Source organism: Spermophilus citellus (genome assembly GCF_964194105.1).
Source record: "Spermophilus citellus genome assembly, chromosome: X".
Classification (NCBI taxonomy): domain Eukaryota; kingdom Metazoa; phylum Chordata; class Mammalia; order Rodentia; family Sciuridae; genus Spermophilus; species Spermophilus citellus.
The window spans coordinates 25363079-25383901 of record NC_138190.1 but is presented as its reverse complement, the minus strand read 5'-3'; the positions used below and the strand labels follow the sequence as shown (position 1 = coordinate 25383901).

The following is a 20823-nucleotide window of genomic DNA, read 5'->3' as shown; positions in this document are numbered from 1 at the left end:
TTTTGGGGGACATTGTCACAGGAGAACTAGCTTACACAGTGGTGATGGTGTAATTAGTATTACAATAAGGTCTCTGTGATAATTATTTCTGCCTTTATATGAATGGAAAAAATATTTTGATAAGCTAGGAAGTAAGAGCTAGAATGTAGATAGCTCTCAGATTAGAAAGCAAATAAAACCATGAGATACTCATGTTTGAAACAGTAGAATGAGTCACTGTGTATCCACTGGTTCTTTCCCTTTCTCACCAATGTCTTCTGGAATCCTCCATCCACTTTGGGGTTGGTCCCTCTCACTGACGGGAATGATTATGTTCCTGGAGATGCTGGTATACCTGTCACCAGATCAGAATTTTCTCAGCTAACATTTTGCAGATTATGAATTGAGAAGCCAAACACAATGAAAAATAAACCCTTAATGCTACAACCTCACCCCCTCAAACTGAGGGAGATTTTGTTTTGTATTTTATTAAGTTTTTACAAAGTCTCAGCTAGGGACCCCCATTCTTCACTCTTTCTCAGAGAGCAGTTATTTCTTTTTTTGATTGTCTGCAGGAGATATCTCCAGTTCTAATTTTTGTCTTTGGTTCAATGAAGACAATTGAGGAAGGAAGCAGAAGAAATTGGTCTTGATTTCCATTGAATTCTTCTTCAACCTCAAAATTATAACATGTCTTCTCATTTCACACATCAACCAGAACATTATTCCTACTTGAAAATCTGGGAAGGTTTTATTGAAAGGAGATGCACATCAACCATTCTGCCTTTTGCTTTTTTTGGAGACTTCTACCACTTCCTTCATTAAGATTTATACTCTTTTCTTTGTTATTTTGATAAGGTGTGACTTTTTAAATTTCAGGGCCATCTAGTTATTTGGTTCATAATTATCTACTAAATCCTTGAACATGTTGGATTTTAATTGTGGATTACATTTACATTTATTTTTAGGAGGGTTTGTACTCAGATATTTCCGCAGATATATTTTGGCACCCTTTTCTTGGCAGATGACATGTGAATGGATTTTAAATATATGACTTTTATTCTACCTTCATGAAAATTATTTGGGGATAATTTTAACTCTTTGAAGACCTGAGTTACTTTATTTATTTGTTAAACTTTGATTTGCCTGTACTTACAATAGAAAAATATTAAAAAAAAAAAAAAACTTCTAGTGATAGGAATTTTGTTAATGATTAGGGTCCAGTATATCTCTTTGCCAAGGGATTTAATAAGTTGTACTTGTTGAAAATAGAATATATTGGCCACCAAAAATATCAATATCTGAGGCACAGTAGCTTTTCGTAATCAAACAGGAAGCTGAAAAATTATTAAACGAGGGGCTAGGGATATAGCTCAGTTGGTAGAGTACCAAGGCTGATCTTGAATTTTTGATCCTCTTTCTCAGTCTCCTTAGTGGGTGGGATTATAGACATGTGCCACTGTGCCCAGCTGTATTTCAGCTTCTTTATATAAAATGAAAGCTCTTATAGAGTCCATATTTGAATGCTATCTAATAGAATGTATCATATTTATAGATATTATTATTTGGGGATAAACATTCATAATTTAGTGTCATGTGGCCTGGAGTGATTAATATACTTAATAAGGAGTAATTTGATGAAAATTTGAGAGTGTTGAAGAGAACAGAGAAGTTATTTGCTGGTAATTTTTTGTCTTTAGTAACCAAAGTAGGTAATTTGCTTCAGTAACCATCATAGTTTAATGCGTAGTTGTAATTCTTCCACTTAATCCAAAGTAGGCTCTTCAGAGGTGTAGATTTATATATTTTCCCCTATTTCATGCAGAGCTACTCTAATAATTCAAATAAAACTTTAGGAATTAAAAACTTGGTAAATAATTTAGTTCAGAAAATTTCCATTGAATTTTGGATCATGAGCAAATAGATGATGAACTCAAGACAAGTTCTTAATTTTTTTCTTAATTTAAAAAATATTTTTTAGTTGTAGATGGACACAATACCTTTATTTTGTTTATTTATTTTATGTGGTTCTGGGGATCAAACCCAGGGCCTCACACATGCTAGGCAAGTGCTCTACCACTGAGCCACAACCCCAGCCCTTGATTTGTTTTTTAAAAATCTTAATAGACCAATGGTCAGTAGAGTTTCCATATCCAGGACATTTTTTTTTAATTAGAACTCTTTACCCTCTAGTAAAATATCAGTAATTGTTTTCTGGTTTGATTCTTCATAATAGGGGACGAACAGGGAGGATCCGGGTCCTGTCTTTTAAAACTGGCATCATTTGTCTGTGTAAAGCACATTTGGAAGACAAGTACAGATGTAAGTCATGTGTATTAACTCTGTATTCTTTTATTGATGTTGGCTAATTACCCAAGTTCTAGATGGGAAATGACATACTGTTCTTATTTGACAGCAGGTTCCTCATGTAAGATGTAGAACTGCTTTTAGAGTGTCATAAAATTTGGTTTGTGCCATTCCCTGTCAAACATTAAATTGCAGGAATTTAAATAGAGAACGAGGATTAGCTTCTCCAGGCCGAGTATTATTTTACATTACATTGACTGTGCCTGAATGAAACACATGTTTGTAGGGGATAAAGTCTGATTTCCTAACCCTTTGTATAAGTCAGAAAAAATAAATGTGAAAGTTTAATCCCTGCACTTGCCTCATCTTTGGATTCTTATTTAAAGAATACTATCTGGCATTCAAGCTCAAGAAACATTGTTTATTTTATAATCATCTTACTGCAAGTTGTATTGACACATCCAATTCAGTGATGTGACTAAATTTTATTGTTCCAGAGACAGATAGCTTGCCATTTCTTAAAGAGTAAATACCACCCTACAGAATTTTATTTTGATTAGCCATTGGGTTCTTTTGCTTTGAAAAGTATAAATCTAAATTAAAAGCAAATGCTAGAGGAGTGATGGTTTAATGACCAAGTGACCACCCATTCCTATTGTAAAGGATTGTACTTATTTTTCTCTTTTAAATACTTGTAAGAAGTCTTTTCAAGAGGAACATTAAATGGTCTATCTTGTCTTCTGCCTTTTCCCCTAAGGCCTAGCACATGTGGATGAGATGTGCTGAGCTTAAGAACAGGCAAGAGACAAAAGAGACTGAATCCTTCCATAGCCACTCTGTGTCCTTGTACTCATTTCTCATCAAAATACACAAACTGTTTCCAATTCCACTTTTATGTAGTTTCTACTTGGGTTTTCTCATCCTAAGACCCAAAATAAATAAATAAGTAAATGAAAATAACTAAACAACTTTTCTTAACCCTTTATGGATTATTTTGGATAAAACATTGTTTCCTTGTGCTTGCTGCCTTTAAATATTGTAGCTACTTATTGTAAGGTTTTTTGGTTTTGTTGAGTTGGAGGTCTTAATGTTTTACCCAAGCTAGCCTTGAACTCCTCGGCTCAAATGAAGTTCGTCTCTCAGCCTCCCCAGTAACTGGGAGGGCATATGCCACCATGTCTAGCTATGTTAGTTTATATTCTGACTTTACCCATGGCATGGTACCAGTGCATTGTTCATACTAAATTTTAATTGTCAAAGGAGCTTTGATCTTCTGTTTCCTATAACTACTAACAGAGAACATTTTGAGATAAGTGGAAAAAATATTAATCTTCAAAGTAAGATATTTGAAAATAATTTTTCATTTTGCAGAAAAATGTATATGTTTTAGAGAGATGCTAAAAAGCTGTGCATGTTGTTTCCATTTTATTATTGCCACTTTAGCTGTCTTGTTAAAATATTTAATTCCATAGAGTATGCTTATGGGTACAAAAAACTTTTTAGGTTTTTTTAAAATTGGCATCTTCTATGTGAATATAAAGTATGATTTAAATAATTTTGTTTATGCAAACAAAACATACATTATTAGTCTTTGATATGTTCATCCATATTTTTAGCCACGTGCATTGGGCATCAGCTTCAATCTGATATTCCTGTTCTGTTCTAGAAGCTTCTGGCACACAGTTGACTAAGATATGTTCCTTGCCTTCAAGGGAACATCAATTTTTAATAAAAAAGAAATAACATTAAATCATTGACAGTAGAGCAGGATATGAGTTAACTATAAATAGGCACAGGGTTCCACTACATACATGATGGAATAGAAGCTCAATGATCTTTTAACTCCATAAAGAAGTCCCAATTTTTCTACATTTTTGAATTTCTGATGCTTAAAGGAGATGATGATACTTTGGACTAGAGGTTGATTCAGGGCCTTATGCACGCTAGGCAAACACTCTATAACTTAAGCTATACCCCCAGCCTTTTCTTATTTTATTTTGAGACAGACCAAATTGCCCAGGCTGACTTTGAATTTGCAATCCTCCTGCGTACCTGGGATTACAGGCATGTGCCACTGTGCATGGTCATATGGTTCTTAAAGCTTAAAACTTTATTATAGTTGTTACGTCCTTTTTATGTACATATAATAGTACCCAAAGGATTGTGTTTTGCCTTAGGAACAATTCAGGCATTAAGATCACATTTAAACTTAAAATTCCTTGCAGGGTTATAGTTGATTTAAAAGTTGTCATCCTTCACATACACATAGTGATGATTAACTTCATCTATAAAAATATGTCTAGATTAGCATAAATTAGAAGTAAGCCCTCTCTGTGGGAATATTGACTACTCTTGAGAGTTGGCACTGAAATTGAGTTGGACATTAGGTTTCATTGTTGCAATTCTCTTCTTCTTTTATAGACCTTTTCAAGCAAGTGGCAAGTTCAACAGGATTTTGTGACCAGCGCAGGCTGGGCCTCCTTCTACATGATTCTATCCAAATCCCAAGACAGCTGGGTGAAGTTGCATCCTTTGGGGGCAGTAACATTGAACCAAGCGTCAGAAGCTGCTTTCAATTTGTAAGTTATTCGCCTTCTTAAGTAACATATTTATTCTTTTGTTATTTTAGAAGTCAATTTTTAAAATGTCACCAAATTTCAATTTCTCACATTGGCTTTTTTGAAGGCAGTAGGTACAGGTTTGGGGATTTTTGAAACTTTGGTAGGAAGTGGCTTCTGGGACTCTGGGTTTGGGGCATGAATACAGTTCAGAGGAAGGAAAAGAAATTGCCATTTGCAGCAGGGTTACCACTGTTACTAAGTTGCTGGGATAAAAGGGAGTCTTCAGTGTTTCAGTGAGCATAGAAAGAAATCTCTGGCCATAGAAAGCCTTTCAAAATAAGAAAACAGCCTTTGTAGGTGAGTCTTTTAGTGTCTCAGTTTTTCCTTCAATTCTGTCATAATAGCCTCCTTTTCAATGGCTGTTGGGAAAGAGTTAACACAGTTAGCATTTTTTCAAGAAAATCACTTTGTAACTTTGAGGCTCCCTTCTGTTTCAAGATCTTTATGGTGGCTCCCTATAGTTTTTTTTTTTTTTTTCTAAGTGGAGGTGGTGTCATTGCTGGGCATGGCACCCAAGGCCTTCAACCCTATAGTCTTTTTCTTTTCTTTTTTTTTTCTTTTTTTCTTTTTCTTTTTTTTTTTTTTTTTTTTTTGGTATGTACCAGGAGTCAACCCAGGAGCACTTAACCACTGAGCCCCATCCCCAGTATTTTTTTAATGTTTTGAGACAGGTTCTTACTAAATTGCTGAGGCTGGCCTTGAACTCACGCTCATCCTGCCTCAGCCTCCTGAGCCACTGGGATTACAGGCATGCACCGCTATGCCAGGTGTTGTAGCTTTATAACTACGATCTGAGCTTTGTATTCTTTGCCAACATCTGTCACTGGTTCAACACACTACCACTTTTGTCCACATTGTGTCTTATCCTGTCCCATTGCCTTTTCTCTGTCCTGCCTTTTCTACTCCATAATTGGTATCTCTGAAACACCTCCTTCTTCCCATCTGAGTGCCCCTCTAATTCAGATTGTTTTTGGTTTTAGTAAGGAGGGTAGGTAGGTAGGTATGGTGAACATCTTTGTGCATTTAGCTCTCTTCTTTGGAGTTTTTCCCTTAGGATGCATTCTCCAAGAGTTTGATTACCAGACTAAAAGAAAAAAATATTTTTGTGGCTTTTGATATTCATCACCAGATGGCTTTTCTTCAAAAGTTGTTTCTAATTGTTTGCCACCAAAATTAAAGGAGTAAGGTATTTGCAGGACCACATTATTCACAGTATTTAGATGTTATTGTTTTGATGCAAGGAGCTGCTTTTCATATATGCAGTCTCAGTCCATTCTCATTCCAATGACAATGGCTAAGATTTACAAAATGGAACCAACTATAAGAGCTAAATGGGTTAGACTTCAAGTCTTTCACTGTAGAATGGGATGAAAGTATAGGTAATTCTCTGGGCAGAACCCTGTGATTTTTAAATTTTTTATATTTTTGGAACTTGGGATTGGACCTAGGAGCACTTAACACTGAGCCATATTCCTGGCTCCCCCCCCCCATTTTTTTTTTGGGGGGGAGGATTTTGCTAAGTTGCTTAAGGCCTCACTAAGTTCCTGATGCTGACCTTGAACTTGGTGATTCTCTTGTCTCAGCCTACTGAGTTGCTGGAATTACAGGCATATGCCACCATGTTCAGCTGGTCCTGTGAATATTTACATGTTTAGAGCAGTTTGAGTATTTATTTAATAGTTAATTGGGCAAATGGAATGCACACAAAGTAAACCCACTTAAGTAGAATAGGATATATTCTTTGGAATCTTACCAAAATGATGGCAAATTAACTATAAAAGAAAAAGAGATGTGCAAAAATAAATGCACATATCACCTCATACCCAACCTTACCCAAATGTGAATGGACTATCACTATCTAGATTTTTTTTTACCTGTTGCTCTGTTAATATTTTGACTCCAGAATCTAGACAGAAGTAATTTTCATATGATGAATATTAATGGCCTCAGTAATATATATTCATTTTTTTAAATCCATTTGTACCACAACTTGCACTGATTTGCACTAATTTTTTGTTTTCTCTTTAGTCAAATTTAAGGTTTTTTTTGAGTCCTAGTTGTGAAACACACACACAATGTTCATATGTACATATATGTACATATGTGTGTGTATTTTGTCTTGGCTTAAGGATGAGTATCACAACATAAAAGGTTGCCAACTCTCTCTGTTCAGTGATAGTTCCTACTATAGAGAAAACTAGGCTTATTATTAAGGGCCTGCTGGGAGCCTTTGTGTCACATCACCCCACTGTACTGACTCATCAAGCAGCCACTGTCACTGCAGCCTCTGTCCTTAGATTTGGTTGTCAGATAAGGGGCTGCTAGACTGAAGTTCTGCTTTCCCTGTGTTGCCCCTCTTAAGAAGAGACCGTCTCTTTTACCTCTACTGCCTACCTGGGCTTGATGCCTCCCTTCTTCCCTCCCTCCATATCTCTTGTTTGGTTATTCCCCTGTCTCTATAATAGCAACTCGCTTCTCTGTATCAGGACTTGGAACTGAGTCTGTCTTTGCGTGTTTACTGAATGCCTCCTGGCTAACCAGTCTGCAAGCTCTTGGAAGCATGTTTTGTAAGACTGGAGAGAAATCAGTCAAGAGATGAACAGCAGGAACAGGTGGCTTTTCCTTTTCTCTCTACTATTTTGTATTTTCTGAACTTTTCTTTTTAGAACATTTATAATTAGAAAAAAATTTAGGAAAGTGCTACCTTTTGAAATTATTTTATTTCTATTATTTTTAATAGTAGGGATTGAATCCAGAGACACTTTACTGCCAAGTTACATACCCAGCCCTTTTTATTTTTTCTTTTGAGACAGGGCCTTACTAAGTTTCTGAGGTCCTTACTAAGTTGTTGACGTTGACTTTTAAGTTGTGATCCTCCTGCCTCAGCCTCCCCAGTAACTGGGATGGCAGGTGTGTGCCACTGACTTTTAAAAAAAAATTTTAGGGAAGCAAACATCTTTGTTTGGTTCCTGTTAATTGCCTCTCTTTTATGGTTCCAAGCTTTCTCATGACACATGCACACAATTGTACTGTTTATCTAACAAGCCTCCATGCCACACATTAGCCTCTTATATTGATCTTATCATCTGCCCTCTTATTTTTTACAGAAAAAAATTTACTGTGTGATGCTATCCTTAAAAAATCTGCAGTTTCTTTTTATTGTCCTCTCAAAAAATAATAATTTCTATTTAGCCTTCATACTGTTCCTACTCCGGATTCATGACTACTACCTTGAAACACTTCTCTTACTACCATGAAACAGCTGCCTCCTCCCACTTGTATATGCTGTGATTATAAAGGATATTGTTCCTATTGCTACCAACAAAGCTTTACCTTTGTTCATGTGAATTCTTCCACGTAATCTATGACCAGTCATTTGAGGAGAATAGAAAAGACTGGCTTTTGAGTGTGTGTGTGTGTGTGTGTTTGTTTATATTGTTTGAACAATTTATCTGTGTCCTTACAGTCCCTCAGCTGGTGCAAAAGTTTGATTCATCATCCAATATGCTCACCCCCACATTTGTCACCTCATTCCCAAATATGTACTTTTTAATACTTCTCCCTCCCAGCCTCCCAAGGTGAAATAATAAACATTTCTTCTAGGTTCTGGATAGAACAAGAAATGCCATAGCAAAACAGAGGACATAAGAGAGATAAGAGGAGTTGGGGAGAAAGGAGAAATAAATTTGAAGTATTGGCCAATTGGATATTTCTAGGAGGATGGAGCCAGGTGTCTGGGTTTGCATGACTTAGATTCGGGGAGCCTCTCAACTTGGAGTAATTCACAGATTGAATGACTCCATTGTGAATGCCGACTTCAGAATCCACTTCCTGGCCCTGGCCTGCTGGCCCTGGCGTGCTTTTCCTCAGCCAGGTGCTCTGGCGGTCACCTTGCCTTTCATTGTGCAACGGGCATGAAAATACAATGTTTGCTGTAGGGAAAGATAACAGCAGTGAAAATGCCCTCTGCCCCGTTTGAAGTCTAAGACCTTGGGAATGGAAGCAGGCCAGCTCCTTCTGCAAACTTGGTCTCAAAGTCTGCTATTTCTAGTAGCCAAAAGAAAGGGCAGTAAACTATTTGTTACTTTTACAGAGGATACTTCTTTCATTTCCTTTGTTTCTTGTCTCCAACTGGAAAACTTACTTTTTTTCCCAGGATGGAACAGTTAGGAAGGTACTCAATCTTCAGATTCAGACAAGGGCCTGCTAGTAGCAAAGAGCGGTGTGTTTTCTTGTCCTACCCTCCCTGGACGGTCTTTTATTTTATTTTATTTTATTTTCTGTGTTACTGGGAATTGAACCTAGAGGCACTCTGCCCTGAGCTACATCCATAGTCCTTTTTCATTTCCTTTTTTGATACTGGGGAATTTAACTCAGGGGCCCTTGACCACTGAGCCATATCCCCAGCCCTAGTTTTTGTATTTTATTTAGAGACAGGGTCTCACTGATTTGCTTAGTGCCTCACTTTTTGCTGAGGCTGGCTTTGAACTCTTGATCCTCCTGCCTCAGCCTCCCAAGTTGTTTTTTTTAAATATTTTTAGTTGCAAATGGACAGATAACTTTATTTATGTATTTATTTATTTATTTATTTATGTGGTGCTGAGGATCGAACCTAGTGCTTCACAAGTGCAAGGCAAGCACTCTACCACTTAGCCACAACCCCAGCCCTAGAAATAAAGTTTTGAAACTAGTTTATTTTATAAATATAGCTTCAATGAATGCGTGGTCAGGCTGTCCTTCTTTCATATTCCATGGAAACAGTACTGTTGAGAGAGTAGATTGATCTTTATGACCTTAGTAAGGCTCTGGCCATGAGTCACAAGTCAGCCTGCAGGAAACTTGGGGATTGTCCACATCATTCCTGTTTTAGATGAGAAAACAAGGTCCAGAGAGGCAGGATGGACATATTTTACATCACACAATTATGCCAAGTTGTGGTTTTAACCAGTTCAGGTTCTAAGCTGAACTAATAAAATATTGATGTGTTAATATGATCCTTCATATACATTTTAGATTATAATAGTACCACAAGGATAAATGAGCATCCCTGCCCAAAACACATTCACACCTTTATTTAAAATACCTTAATCCCAATTACAGGTGCCTAGTCTGTTTTCAAATACAACCAAGAATACATTTAGGTAGGAAAGTTTTTATAGGTTTAAGTGATTCCAGAAAGAGTGCAATATCAGTAAATGGTATTGGGCAATGCCTGAGAGATACTCCCTCTTTCACTATGATAGTCTCTAGTATTTTCTTCTGTAAACATTTTAAGGACTTTATTATTTAGGTAGAATCAAGCATACCAACTTTATATTTAATATGCTTCACGTACAAGAGCTAGAGTGTCAAAATCTGTTTATTCTACATCTGTTTTCTGCCTCCTGTTGTATTCATGCATTCAAAATGAATATGTTGCTTTTTCATCTGTCTTCTGAATTTTTCTATTCCTATGTCAAAATGATTATTATCTGTGCACAGTTGCTGTAGTATCAAATGATATGGAAATGAGAATAAATTACAACCTCAACTGTTGAGAACAAATACACACACACACACACACACACACACACACATATATATATATATATATATATATATATATAACAAATATATATCTCATAAGTAAGTAATAAGTCATTCTAGAATATCTGGAGTAGTGAATGGCAGAGTGGTTATGCACATAGGCTCTGAAGCCTGACCATCTGGTTCCAAATCCCACCTCTGATGTTGCCTAGATGAGTGGTCATGGGCACATTACTTAACCTTCCTGACCTCTAACTCTTGCTGTGATTATGGGGATTCAATGAACCAGTAGATTCAAAGTGCCTAGAGCTGTGGTAGGTGCATAGTAGGTGCTCACTGAATGTTAGATATGATTATCTAAATTGTATTGTAAAGAGAATATACTGCAAAGGTTAACAGTTCTTTTTATCTATAACCAAACATCTGTGGATTCGATTTGAGGCTCTCAAGATTCTGTTTCTTTACAAATGTTAACATGCCATGCCAGAATACTTTAACTGCTTAGACAACATTCCCCAGGCCAATCGACCACACTTTATATTTTCAGTGCTCAAAATAACTCCTAAAAATTCTATTTTTCTTAAGTTTCTCCTGGCTTTTTGTTTATTAATCAAACACTGGGTGCTTGGGTTAACTTCTCAACATGCAGTAAAGGTTATTTTCTTTACCAGTATTTTGAAGATAATTTTGAGTTGTAATTAACACATGTTTTACTCATAGGCTAAGGAAAAGCACATGTCATTCTGTTTCCTTTCTTTTTGAAACTTTATTTCTTATTGGTGCATTATGATTATACATAGTAGTGGGATTCATTATGCCATATTCAACATGCACATAACTCAATTTTATCAATCTTATTCTCCAGTACCTTCCCCCCGCCCCTTAGTACTCTACAGTAGCACTTCTTTGGGCTGGGGGTGTGACTTAGTGTTACCTTGGGAGCTTTCTTGAGGCTCCTGAGTTCAATCCCCGGTGCTGGTAATGAATAAATGAATGAATGAAGCACTTCATTGTGATGAACAAATCTATCTACCTACATTCCTTCCTTCCCCAACCTTTCTTTCTTTTCTAGAAAAGTTGAGGTAGAAGTACTAATAGAAAAAAAAGACTTTATTGAGGTGCATACTTTTAGTTGGACAAATATTCTGGACTCCCTTTTACTACTATCAGTTCTTACAATAAAACCTATCCCCAAATCATGGAAACAAGAAGATTTAAGTTCAACTTTTACCATCTTAATTTTTCCATGTTTATCACTTGATTTTGTTTGTTTGTTTGTTTGTTTGAATGGAAAGTTCTTTCTACAAAGAGGATTTGAGTTGGACAATCTTGTTTCCTGATTAAACTGCTAGAGGGTTTCGTTTTGTTTAGATTTAGCATTTGATAAAATTTTAAAATCTTGTCTCTTTTAAGGCTCTATTTTATTTACATGAAGTAAAATTTACTCTGTTTGGTATTTTGTTCTATGAGTTTAGACAAATACATATGGTCATATCACCATCACAATCAAGGCAAACATTTCCATCACCCCTAAAATTTCCTCATCTCGGGTTGGGGTTGGGTATCAGTGGTAGAGCACTTGCCTAGCATGTGTGAGGCACTGGGTTCAATCCTCAGCACCTCATATAAATAAATAAAAATAAAGGTCCATTGACAAATAAAAAGTATTTAAATTTTTTTTTCCTCATGCTTTAGTATTACCATGCTCATTTTCAACCTGTGGAAACCACGGCTCTGTTTTTTTTTTTTTTCCCTATAATTTTGCCTTTTCTCAAACTGGATTTTAAACAATTGCAGGAAGCAGTAATGACAGAGTTAACTTTATTTTTTATACTTTTGCATAATATGGCTTGCTCTATACTTGAGAGAGTATATTCCATGATATCTATAGATAGATTTATTTTGCTATGTATATATACAACTCTTTTAACATAATAATAATATTGAATATACTGAGGGATTTGCATAGACTTAAAATTGTGCTTGTGTCCCCTAGAGCCAGTGTGTTAATTGGTTTATTAGTCAGGTGGAGTAGGAAGCCTGAGTTCAGGACAGTTGTCCTTGAACATGTAAATGAAGAGTAGATAATCACCATGTGTTATTGTTTGGGCTGATTTTATCTTTAATGGGTGATTCAGAATCCTGATTAATATTTAGAGCAGTGTCTGCTGGCCTCCAACCCATTCATTATCTTAGAACTTTAAATAAAATACTTGATTTTTTATCCAAGACAGCAGTTATGGGAAGCCTTTTACTTCTTTTCTACAAAGACAACTTTTGACCTCTCAATCCTTACTTTAAACAAGAAAAAAATTCTGTAGATGTGGGAACTCTTTAACATTTTCCTGCTTAGGATTCACATTTAGGATCTCAGAAAAACACGTCTGGATGGTTATGAGAGGATGATTTAGAAACCAGGGGAAGGGCACAGAGGAAATCAATTTTAATATTAGGTTTGTGTTTTTTGAGAAAGCCAATCCTTAGGAGCTTTTCACATTTTATACCAGCGACATTAATACTGTTTCCTCTTCCTCTTCACTCTTACCCATCCTCCTGCCTTGCCCTCCACTATGAAAGACTGACATGAGAGAAACAGTGGCTTCTAGTTAGTAGTTTATTTTGGAAATATTTCAAGCAAAAAGAAGAATTGACAAAACAGTATAATGAACACCCATATATTCAGTATATTGGTATGAACTAAGGTTTACTTTTTGACCTATTCACTGTATCCACCCTCCCAGTTCTTTCCACGTGTATGTCTATATGTGTATAGAACACACACATTTATTTATTTATTTATTTACACCCAAGATTGAACCCAGAGGTGCTTAACTACTGAGGCCACATCCTCAGCCCATTTTAGTTTTTATTTTGAGACAGGGTCTGGCTAAGTTGCTTAGGGTGTCACTAAGTTGCTGAGGCTGGCTTTGAACTCACAAATCTCCTGCCTCAGCCTCCCGAGCCCCTGGGATTATAGGTATGCACCACTTCACCTGATGCAACAATATATCTTTTTCTTAAGGGATGTTCTCCTACATAATTGCTATGCCTCCATCACATACCAATTTAGCATCAATTTACTAATACTATAAGGATAGTCTTTATAGCTTGCTCTTTTCTTCCAGGATCCAGTCCAAGGTGTTGTCTTGCATTTGCTTTCTATGTCCCTGTACTTCAATCTTGAGTCACCTGGCATTTTTCTTTTTTATATTTCTTCGTTTCATGGATTTTTCTGATTGCTTCCTTATGATTAGATTTAGGTTAAAAAATTATTTTTGCAAGAGGACCATAAAGGTGATGCTGCATACCTTCTACTGCATCCCATCTGGAGGGACAAAATAACACTTTATTCTTATCAATTGGTAACACTAAACAGTGTTAAGGTGGTGTCTGCTGGATAGTTCCATTAATTCTACCATTCTTTCTGAATGTATTAGCTGGTTTCCTTCTGTGAAGAAAAGCTCCCACTTCTCCCCCATCTTTGCTGAAGTATCACTGTGGCCATTCAAGGTGATTTCAAATATACAGAGAACAATGCTTCTCCTGATGGAATTGCCTTTGGCATTGGCATAGTTTAAAATGGCAATCCATAGAATTGATAGTTATTTCTCCCCATAGAAGCATAAACATATATCTAATGAATATATTTCCATATTAACCAACTCCTTGGGAAGAACAAGTTGAGGTGACCAAAACATATAATGTGAACTGTACTAAAAGAGGATTGAGAAGCTCATAGGTTTTTGTTGTTTTTCCTTTTTGTTACTTCAATATATATTGACCTACACCTGTCACTCTATGTGGCTCATATATGCCATAGCATCTAATGGAATAAATGACCTGTAATGCCAAAAAAGAAGGGAGAAAGGAGGTCATCAGAGAAGATATAAGTACATGTTTATCAGTGTTTGGGGATATTCACTTTTACCCTCACATGGTTCTTGGTAGATGAGCATAGAATTCAATTTAAGTTTAGTACCTGGGCATTGTCTTAAGTAGGCCCTGCTTAGATATCAGAGACTCTAGGATGCTGAAACAAATTAAGGACTCAAAGGATTCAAAAGATTTTGGAGATTAGCCTGCATGATCCCTTAGGAAATCACTTTTGTCCTCCCTTTTTAATACTACTTTAAGCATCCATATTTGAGTATAAAAATAAGAGATAATCTTGAGCCATTTCCTTAACCTCTTGGGGCCTTTTCTCATCTGCAACATAAAGTTAAAACAGATTATCTCAGGACTTACTTATCCTCAAGTTTCTTTGATTATATGCTAAATGTTATAAAGGCAAAAAGGCTAATGGATTACTATGCTTATATCAAAGCTTGGCCATTATCAGCAAAGTCTTACCTGATCTTCTTAGTAATACCTCTTGTAACAGAGCTCTTAAGATATAGGAAACAATCTTGTACATAAGAATGTAGCCTTTCCCATGAGACAGATTGTTCTCTGAACAGAGGTAGCATACACTAAGAGCAAGATATATATATTTTTTAAAAAATGTGTAGACCATCACAGAAATGATCCCTTGTGGTCCTACACTAATTTTCTCTGCAACTCAAAGGTAAAACACAGTATCTATGTCTAGGAGGATCAAAATGTCACCTTTCTCCTGTTTATTGGTTACATACAGGTTTTGTATAGATTTTTATAGAGATTTTTTATCACTCATTTGATTTTCATAAAAAATGGGATTGTTTGGAAGAAGAGTCATTAGTATTCTTTACAACTTGTTCTTGTTCTGCCTTTTATGTTCATTGCTAGTGTAGACTTCTCTCTTTTGTAAAATATTCCACTGATGCCCTTGGTAGATTTAGAGGTTGTTAAAGAAATTGTGATAACAGCTCAGGGAACAATCAGGAACTGCCTGTCCTATACTGTTTGACCCTGACTAGCCATCTTCCTTGTAGTTTCAAATCTTTGTGTACAGATTGTAATTCACAAAGCAGTTTTAATCAATTTAAATTCAGCAAATCTTTCCAAATACTGGGGCTTTTTCAAATCAGGGCCAGAAAAGTTGAGTTGTCGGCAATTTATGCCATTACCTATTAACAATGGCAATGATGTTGAAAAGATTATTTGGATTAATGAAAGGAACATTTTACTAGTGAAAATTGCAAATGAACATGGCCAGGAAGGAGGAATAACCTTTTAAAAAATCTGTGGTTCTCCCCCAGTGTTTTCCGTAAATCTGTCCTTTTCTGTCAATAAGAATGTTTGGAAATTCTATTCATGCATATGTATGCATTCAGGATCCATATATCTAGTCATTATCTTTTCTTTAAATGGGCAGAAACTTTACTAAATAAAAATTAAAACCTACATTCATTCTCTCTCTCTCTCTCTCTCTCTCTCTCTCTCACACACACACACACACACACACACACACACACGCACACACATGTTCTTGTACTAGCTGATCTGCCTTACTTTGCTTGGGATAATTATTTGCTGCAATTGAAGAAATAAATTTCTGGTACTATTGAGCCGGGAAGACATGCATAGAGTTGTCTATTTGATAAGCAACTTAAGATTAAATCGTTGTCTACAGACTTAGCATGTTTCCCTGTGACTTCCAAGTTGAGCCTTTGGAGGGGGTAGGGAGGATTGGAAATTGACTCTAGGGGCACTTTACCACTGAACTAGATACTTAGTTCTTTTTATTTAGAGACAGTCTTACCAAGTTGCTCTGGCTGGCCTCAACCTTGTCTGCCTGTTGGGGGCAGCTGGCCTGTATATTGTGGGATGTTTAGCAGGATCCTAGAGTCTGTCTTCTAAATGCTAATAGAACCTCCTTCTGTCCCAAGTTATGACAGCCCAAAATGTTTCCACACATTGGCACATGTCATCTTGGGTACAGTATCGTCCCTGATTGAGAACTACTGGCTTACTTGTCTGTGATATTCCTTTTGAGGTCCTCAGTATAAATTTTATGATGTATAACTTGGTGTGGTCATACAGGCCAATAATCCTAGCAACTTGGGAGGCTGAAGCAGGAGGATCACAAGTTTGAGGCGAGCCTTGGCAGCTTAGAATCTGAGAAATTTACAGATACCCTGTCTCAAAATAAAAAATGTAAAAAATGGACGGGGATGTAGATCAGTAGCAGAGCTACCCTAGGTTCAATACCTAGTATTTAAAAAAAGGGAAAAAATGATGTGTGTTTTTGACTGCTGGGGTGTGGGGCTTGCTGAGAAATATCTCAACTGCATTTGTTTTGGAGCCATAAATTGATATTGTTATTCTAAGAGATGGAGGAGTATTCAGGTTAACCCCTTGGCCCCTCAGTATCCAGCAAATCACTTAAATCAAACTTGCCATTTAATGTTCTTGCATTTATATTATATTGGTAATATACTAGACATTTTCAATGTTGGTATTTAAATATCTTTGTACTTGGTTACATTTGCATAAAGATGATATTTGTATAAAGCCGCCTACCAACCTGCCATAACAGAGCAATAGTAATGACAACTGATTCCTTCCCCTAACCTTCATGCTGTGGATGGTTCTCATAGGTCAGGACCAACAGCCAAAGAGGGGAAGGAAACCTAAGATACTTCCACATTGTGGCCATCACAGTGGAAGGAACTGAGATATGTTTGCATGTCATGGAAGAAGAAAAAGGAGGGGTTGCCAAAACAAAATCAAAATAAAACCAGACCTGGGGCTGATTGGCCTTTCTAAGAGATTTTGCTTAGATTTCTTGAGACAGGCATTTAGATTTAAGGGCAAGATTATCCTTGATATAAAGAGAATTTATCTGAGGACTTGTATGTATGTCAACAAAGAAGGGCATTGACAAGGATTATTTCCATCCAATGAATGCCAACATACTTGATTTTTTCTTTCAACTTCAACAACTTGCTGCTGTTCCCATCTATTCTTATTTTTGTAGAATGATGAAAATGTAATGTTGGATTTTAGTTCTAGTTCTGTTAGATCTTTATGGGAGCTTGCCTGGTTTTTAATTCCTTTTTTCTTTATTGCCAGACAAAAGGAGAGGGAATATACCACTCAGATACAGAATGGTTTGTCGTAAAAATGAAAGATCGAAACAGAACGAGAATGTGAATCCCCATATCTTGTCCTCAGTGCTGTCAGTTAGCATAGGCAAGCAGTTTTAAAAGAGCCAAAATGATGGATCTTGCATCTCAGGGCCTGGAAAGAAACTTGAGAATTTCCAGCCTTTAAGCACCAGAGAATCTATAGTATTTTGAAAGAGGAGAACATTCTACAGCTTCCCTTGGTAATTCACACTAATGCTTTAACAACTTTCAGCATCAGGAAATTCTTCCGTATGAGTTACAGCCTAAATTCTTCATGCTGCTTAAGCCTGTTTCTTCTTGTTCTGTCCTCAGTGGAGGGATCGAACAGCTGGTCACAGGCCCCTATGCAAGAGCCATTCACATAATTGAAAACTGTTATTAAATTGCCCCTTCAGCTACTCTTTCTTGCTCGCGTGTTCTCTCTCTCTCTCTCTCTCTCTCTCTCTCTCTCTCTCTCTCTCTCTCTCTCTCTCTCTTCATGATTAAATAATCCCAATTCCCTTAAGCTGTCCTCAGGTCTTTCAAACCCTTTAATTATCATTGTGCCTTTCTGCCAAGCCTCCTGTAAGTTCTGGGTCAGTTGGAGCCCTCAGAATTAGACACTGTTTTCTATGAAGGATCTAAACAGTAGTGAAGGTGTTGAGATAATTTTCTCACACTATACTTTCTGTACCTTTAGTTGTACATTATAGACATGATGTTTAAGTTTATTTTATTTATTATTATTTTTTTGCAGTGCTGGGTTCGAACCCATGGCCTCATGCATGCTAAGCATGCCCTCTACCACTGAGCTCCACCCCAACCTCTCTTTTATTTTTATACCTATGTTTGCTGCTGACTCATGCTCAGTTTTCTCCCTATCTTTTTAAATAAAAATAAATGTTGTGATATTTTTACACTTTCTGTGTTAAGTATGAATTTTTGCCCTGTGGCATGTCATTGAATGCATCATTAAACAATCTACCCTTTAAACATAAGTCAGAAAAAAATATACATTCTGATTAAGTGCCAATAAACTCATATTTTAAATAGGCATGAATTAGTAATGCTTTTCAATTTACTGCCTTTCTATAATGGTTTGTTTCCTGGCTGGCTAGAAAGGGTTATTTTGTTAGACCAGTGGAGCAGGAGATTGTTATAGGACATATTGTAGCTGAGCACTTGCAATTCTTTTGACAAAGTCTTTCACTTTGTCTTTGTCTACAGGATGGGGAAATTTGTGCAACAAAGACTAGATAATATTACTGGAAGAGTCACAGTTCAGCTGTCAGAGAGGACAGAATCATGTTGTTGATCTGGTGTAGGCTATAGCGATGCAGCTCATGTTTGTCCTTGGCCTGTAAGATATTTTCACCAGGATTGTTTGATACAAAAACTTAACTTATTTTCAAATGGAAAAATGAGTCAAAGTTGGGAATAATGGCTAATTCCTTGGCTAAAAGAGTTAGGATTCTCAAAGATACTGATGAGATTTTACATTGGGCTCAGACTAAGAGGAAAGTCCTTGACAGAAGTGAAAGGAAACAAATCCCAAATGAACAAGCACAGAGTGGAGGAATTGTCGAAAACAGCCAGAAACAGCCCCAAACAGCATTTCCCATAATGCCCAGCAGGGCTCTAATACCTTTTGATGTTCATAGACCTTATCAGTTAAAAAAAATATAAAGGTCTTGGGATCATTGAATAATAAGTGAGGAAATTCTGAGGTCAAACAAAGTTTAACGTGTTTTTTCACTGACGACCTTCTTAGCTTTTAATATGTTAACATGCATTAAGAATTTTAAGAGGCAGATATAATGTGCAATGTTTCCTTAATTAATTTGACCTTCTTTTCATGAAGCATTTTGCTGGATGATTGATCTGCTGGATGTACTAGGCAACATTGACCCAGAGATTTTAGTTGAACAGAAACCTTATGTGTACCTATAGACCAGAACAAATAAATGTAATCCATTATTGTGTCCAGAGAAATGGAGGTACCATTCCCAGCAGATCGTATTTTGAGAATAGTTTTCTAAAGGACAATGGCAAACTGAGCCATGTCATATAAGGCAGAAATGAAAGGAATAGAGATGAAGAGGCATGGACAGATATGACAGCTATGGTAAAATATTTAAAGGACCGCATGAAGGCTGAGAACTTCTGAGTTTCTGATCAGATGGGTAATAATAATGATGATGATCATAGCAGCATGATTCTTTCTGTGTGCTGGACACTCTTCCAAGTGCCTTTCATTTGTTAACTCATTCATCTTAAAACATCCCTATGAGGTAGGCACTATTAATATTTCCATTTCATAATAGAGAGAAATTAAGACTGAGAAAGTTATCTTACCAAGGTCACAGAACCAGTGAATGGCAAAGCTGGGGCTTGAACTCTAGTGATTTGATTATGAATCTTCTGTTCCTGTCATTCCATTTCATTGCAGGGTAAAGAACTTTGGACAGGGATCCCTTACAGATATTCAAGATTACCCTTGGAGGACATATGCTCTCTCACCTGGGTGGTATTTACATAGTGGCTGTAGGAATACACTGGCATTGGGAAGAGTTTAGATGAATGCTAGAGACCTCATAGCTCTGCAGCACCATTCCAAAAGAAGGAATTGACTTGCACCCTTTCATCTTTATATTTTGTATAATTCCTTTGGGGGGGGGCATGCAAGGAATTGAACTCAGAGGCACTCAACCACTGAGCCACATCCCCAGCCCTATTTTGTATTTTATTTGGAGACAGAGTCTCACTGAGTTACTTAGCGCCTTGCTGTTGCTGAGGCTGGCTTTGAACTAGCAATCCTCCTGTATAATTCTTTTTTAAAAAACATTTTTCTACAAAGTATCTCTGTGATGGTACTCTACTCATAGAAAAGTGCTCAACAGATGCTTTTGATCACTAGTTTGAATTGATACCATTTTGCAGTTAGGAAATCCAAGGTTAAACATCTCATTAGAATGTTATTAAATTTCTAATTAAGGGTAATGACTGGACTGCTGGTGAAGTGGTCAGTGTTGTTAGTCTAAACCCTCCTTCCTGCCTTTCTGTGTGAGATGTGGATAGATCCTTTATTAACAAGCCACATTCCAAGAGAAGCAACTTGTTTTTTTCAGTTCCAATACTCATTACTTATATGATACCAAGGATGCCATGTCATATATTCAGTTTAAATTGGTTTTGGAATAAGCACTGCCCCTCAGTTCTTGGCAAAAGCAAATGAAAAATTGTCTATGGAGAAAGTATTTATTTCCATTCCAGGGTTCAGAGTATCTACAGAAAATATTTTTAAGGTCATTGTAGTACACAGGGAAAAAAAATAATCAGTTAAATACATAAGAAATTAAGGT

General features: G+C 36.6%; 1 protein-coding gene across 9 annotated transcripts in view; it reads left to right on the top strand.

The window, feature by feature from the left end:
• DMD (dystrophin) overlaps positions 1–20823 on the top strand; it is a gene marked incomplete at its 3' end in the record, with an annotated part of 2539585 nt that overhangs the window by 2452058 nt on the left and 66704 nt on the right. For all 9 annotated transcript variants that reach the window (XM_081277777.1, XM_081277778.1, XM_081277780.1 and 6 more), the window contains 2 exons: positions 2216–2301; positions 4708–4865. In XM_081277777.1, coding sequence (XP_081133903.1) covers positions 2216–2301; positions 4708–4865 — 244 coding nt within the window. The remainder of the gene's footprint in view (positions 1–2215; positions 2302–4707; positions 4866–20823) is intronic.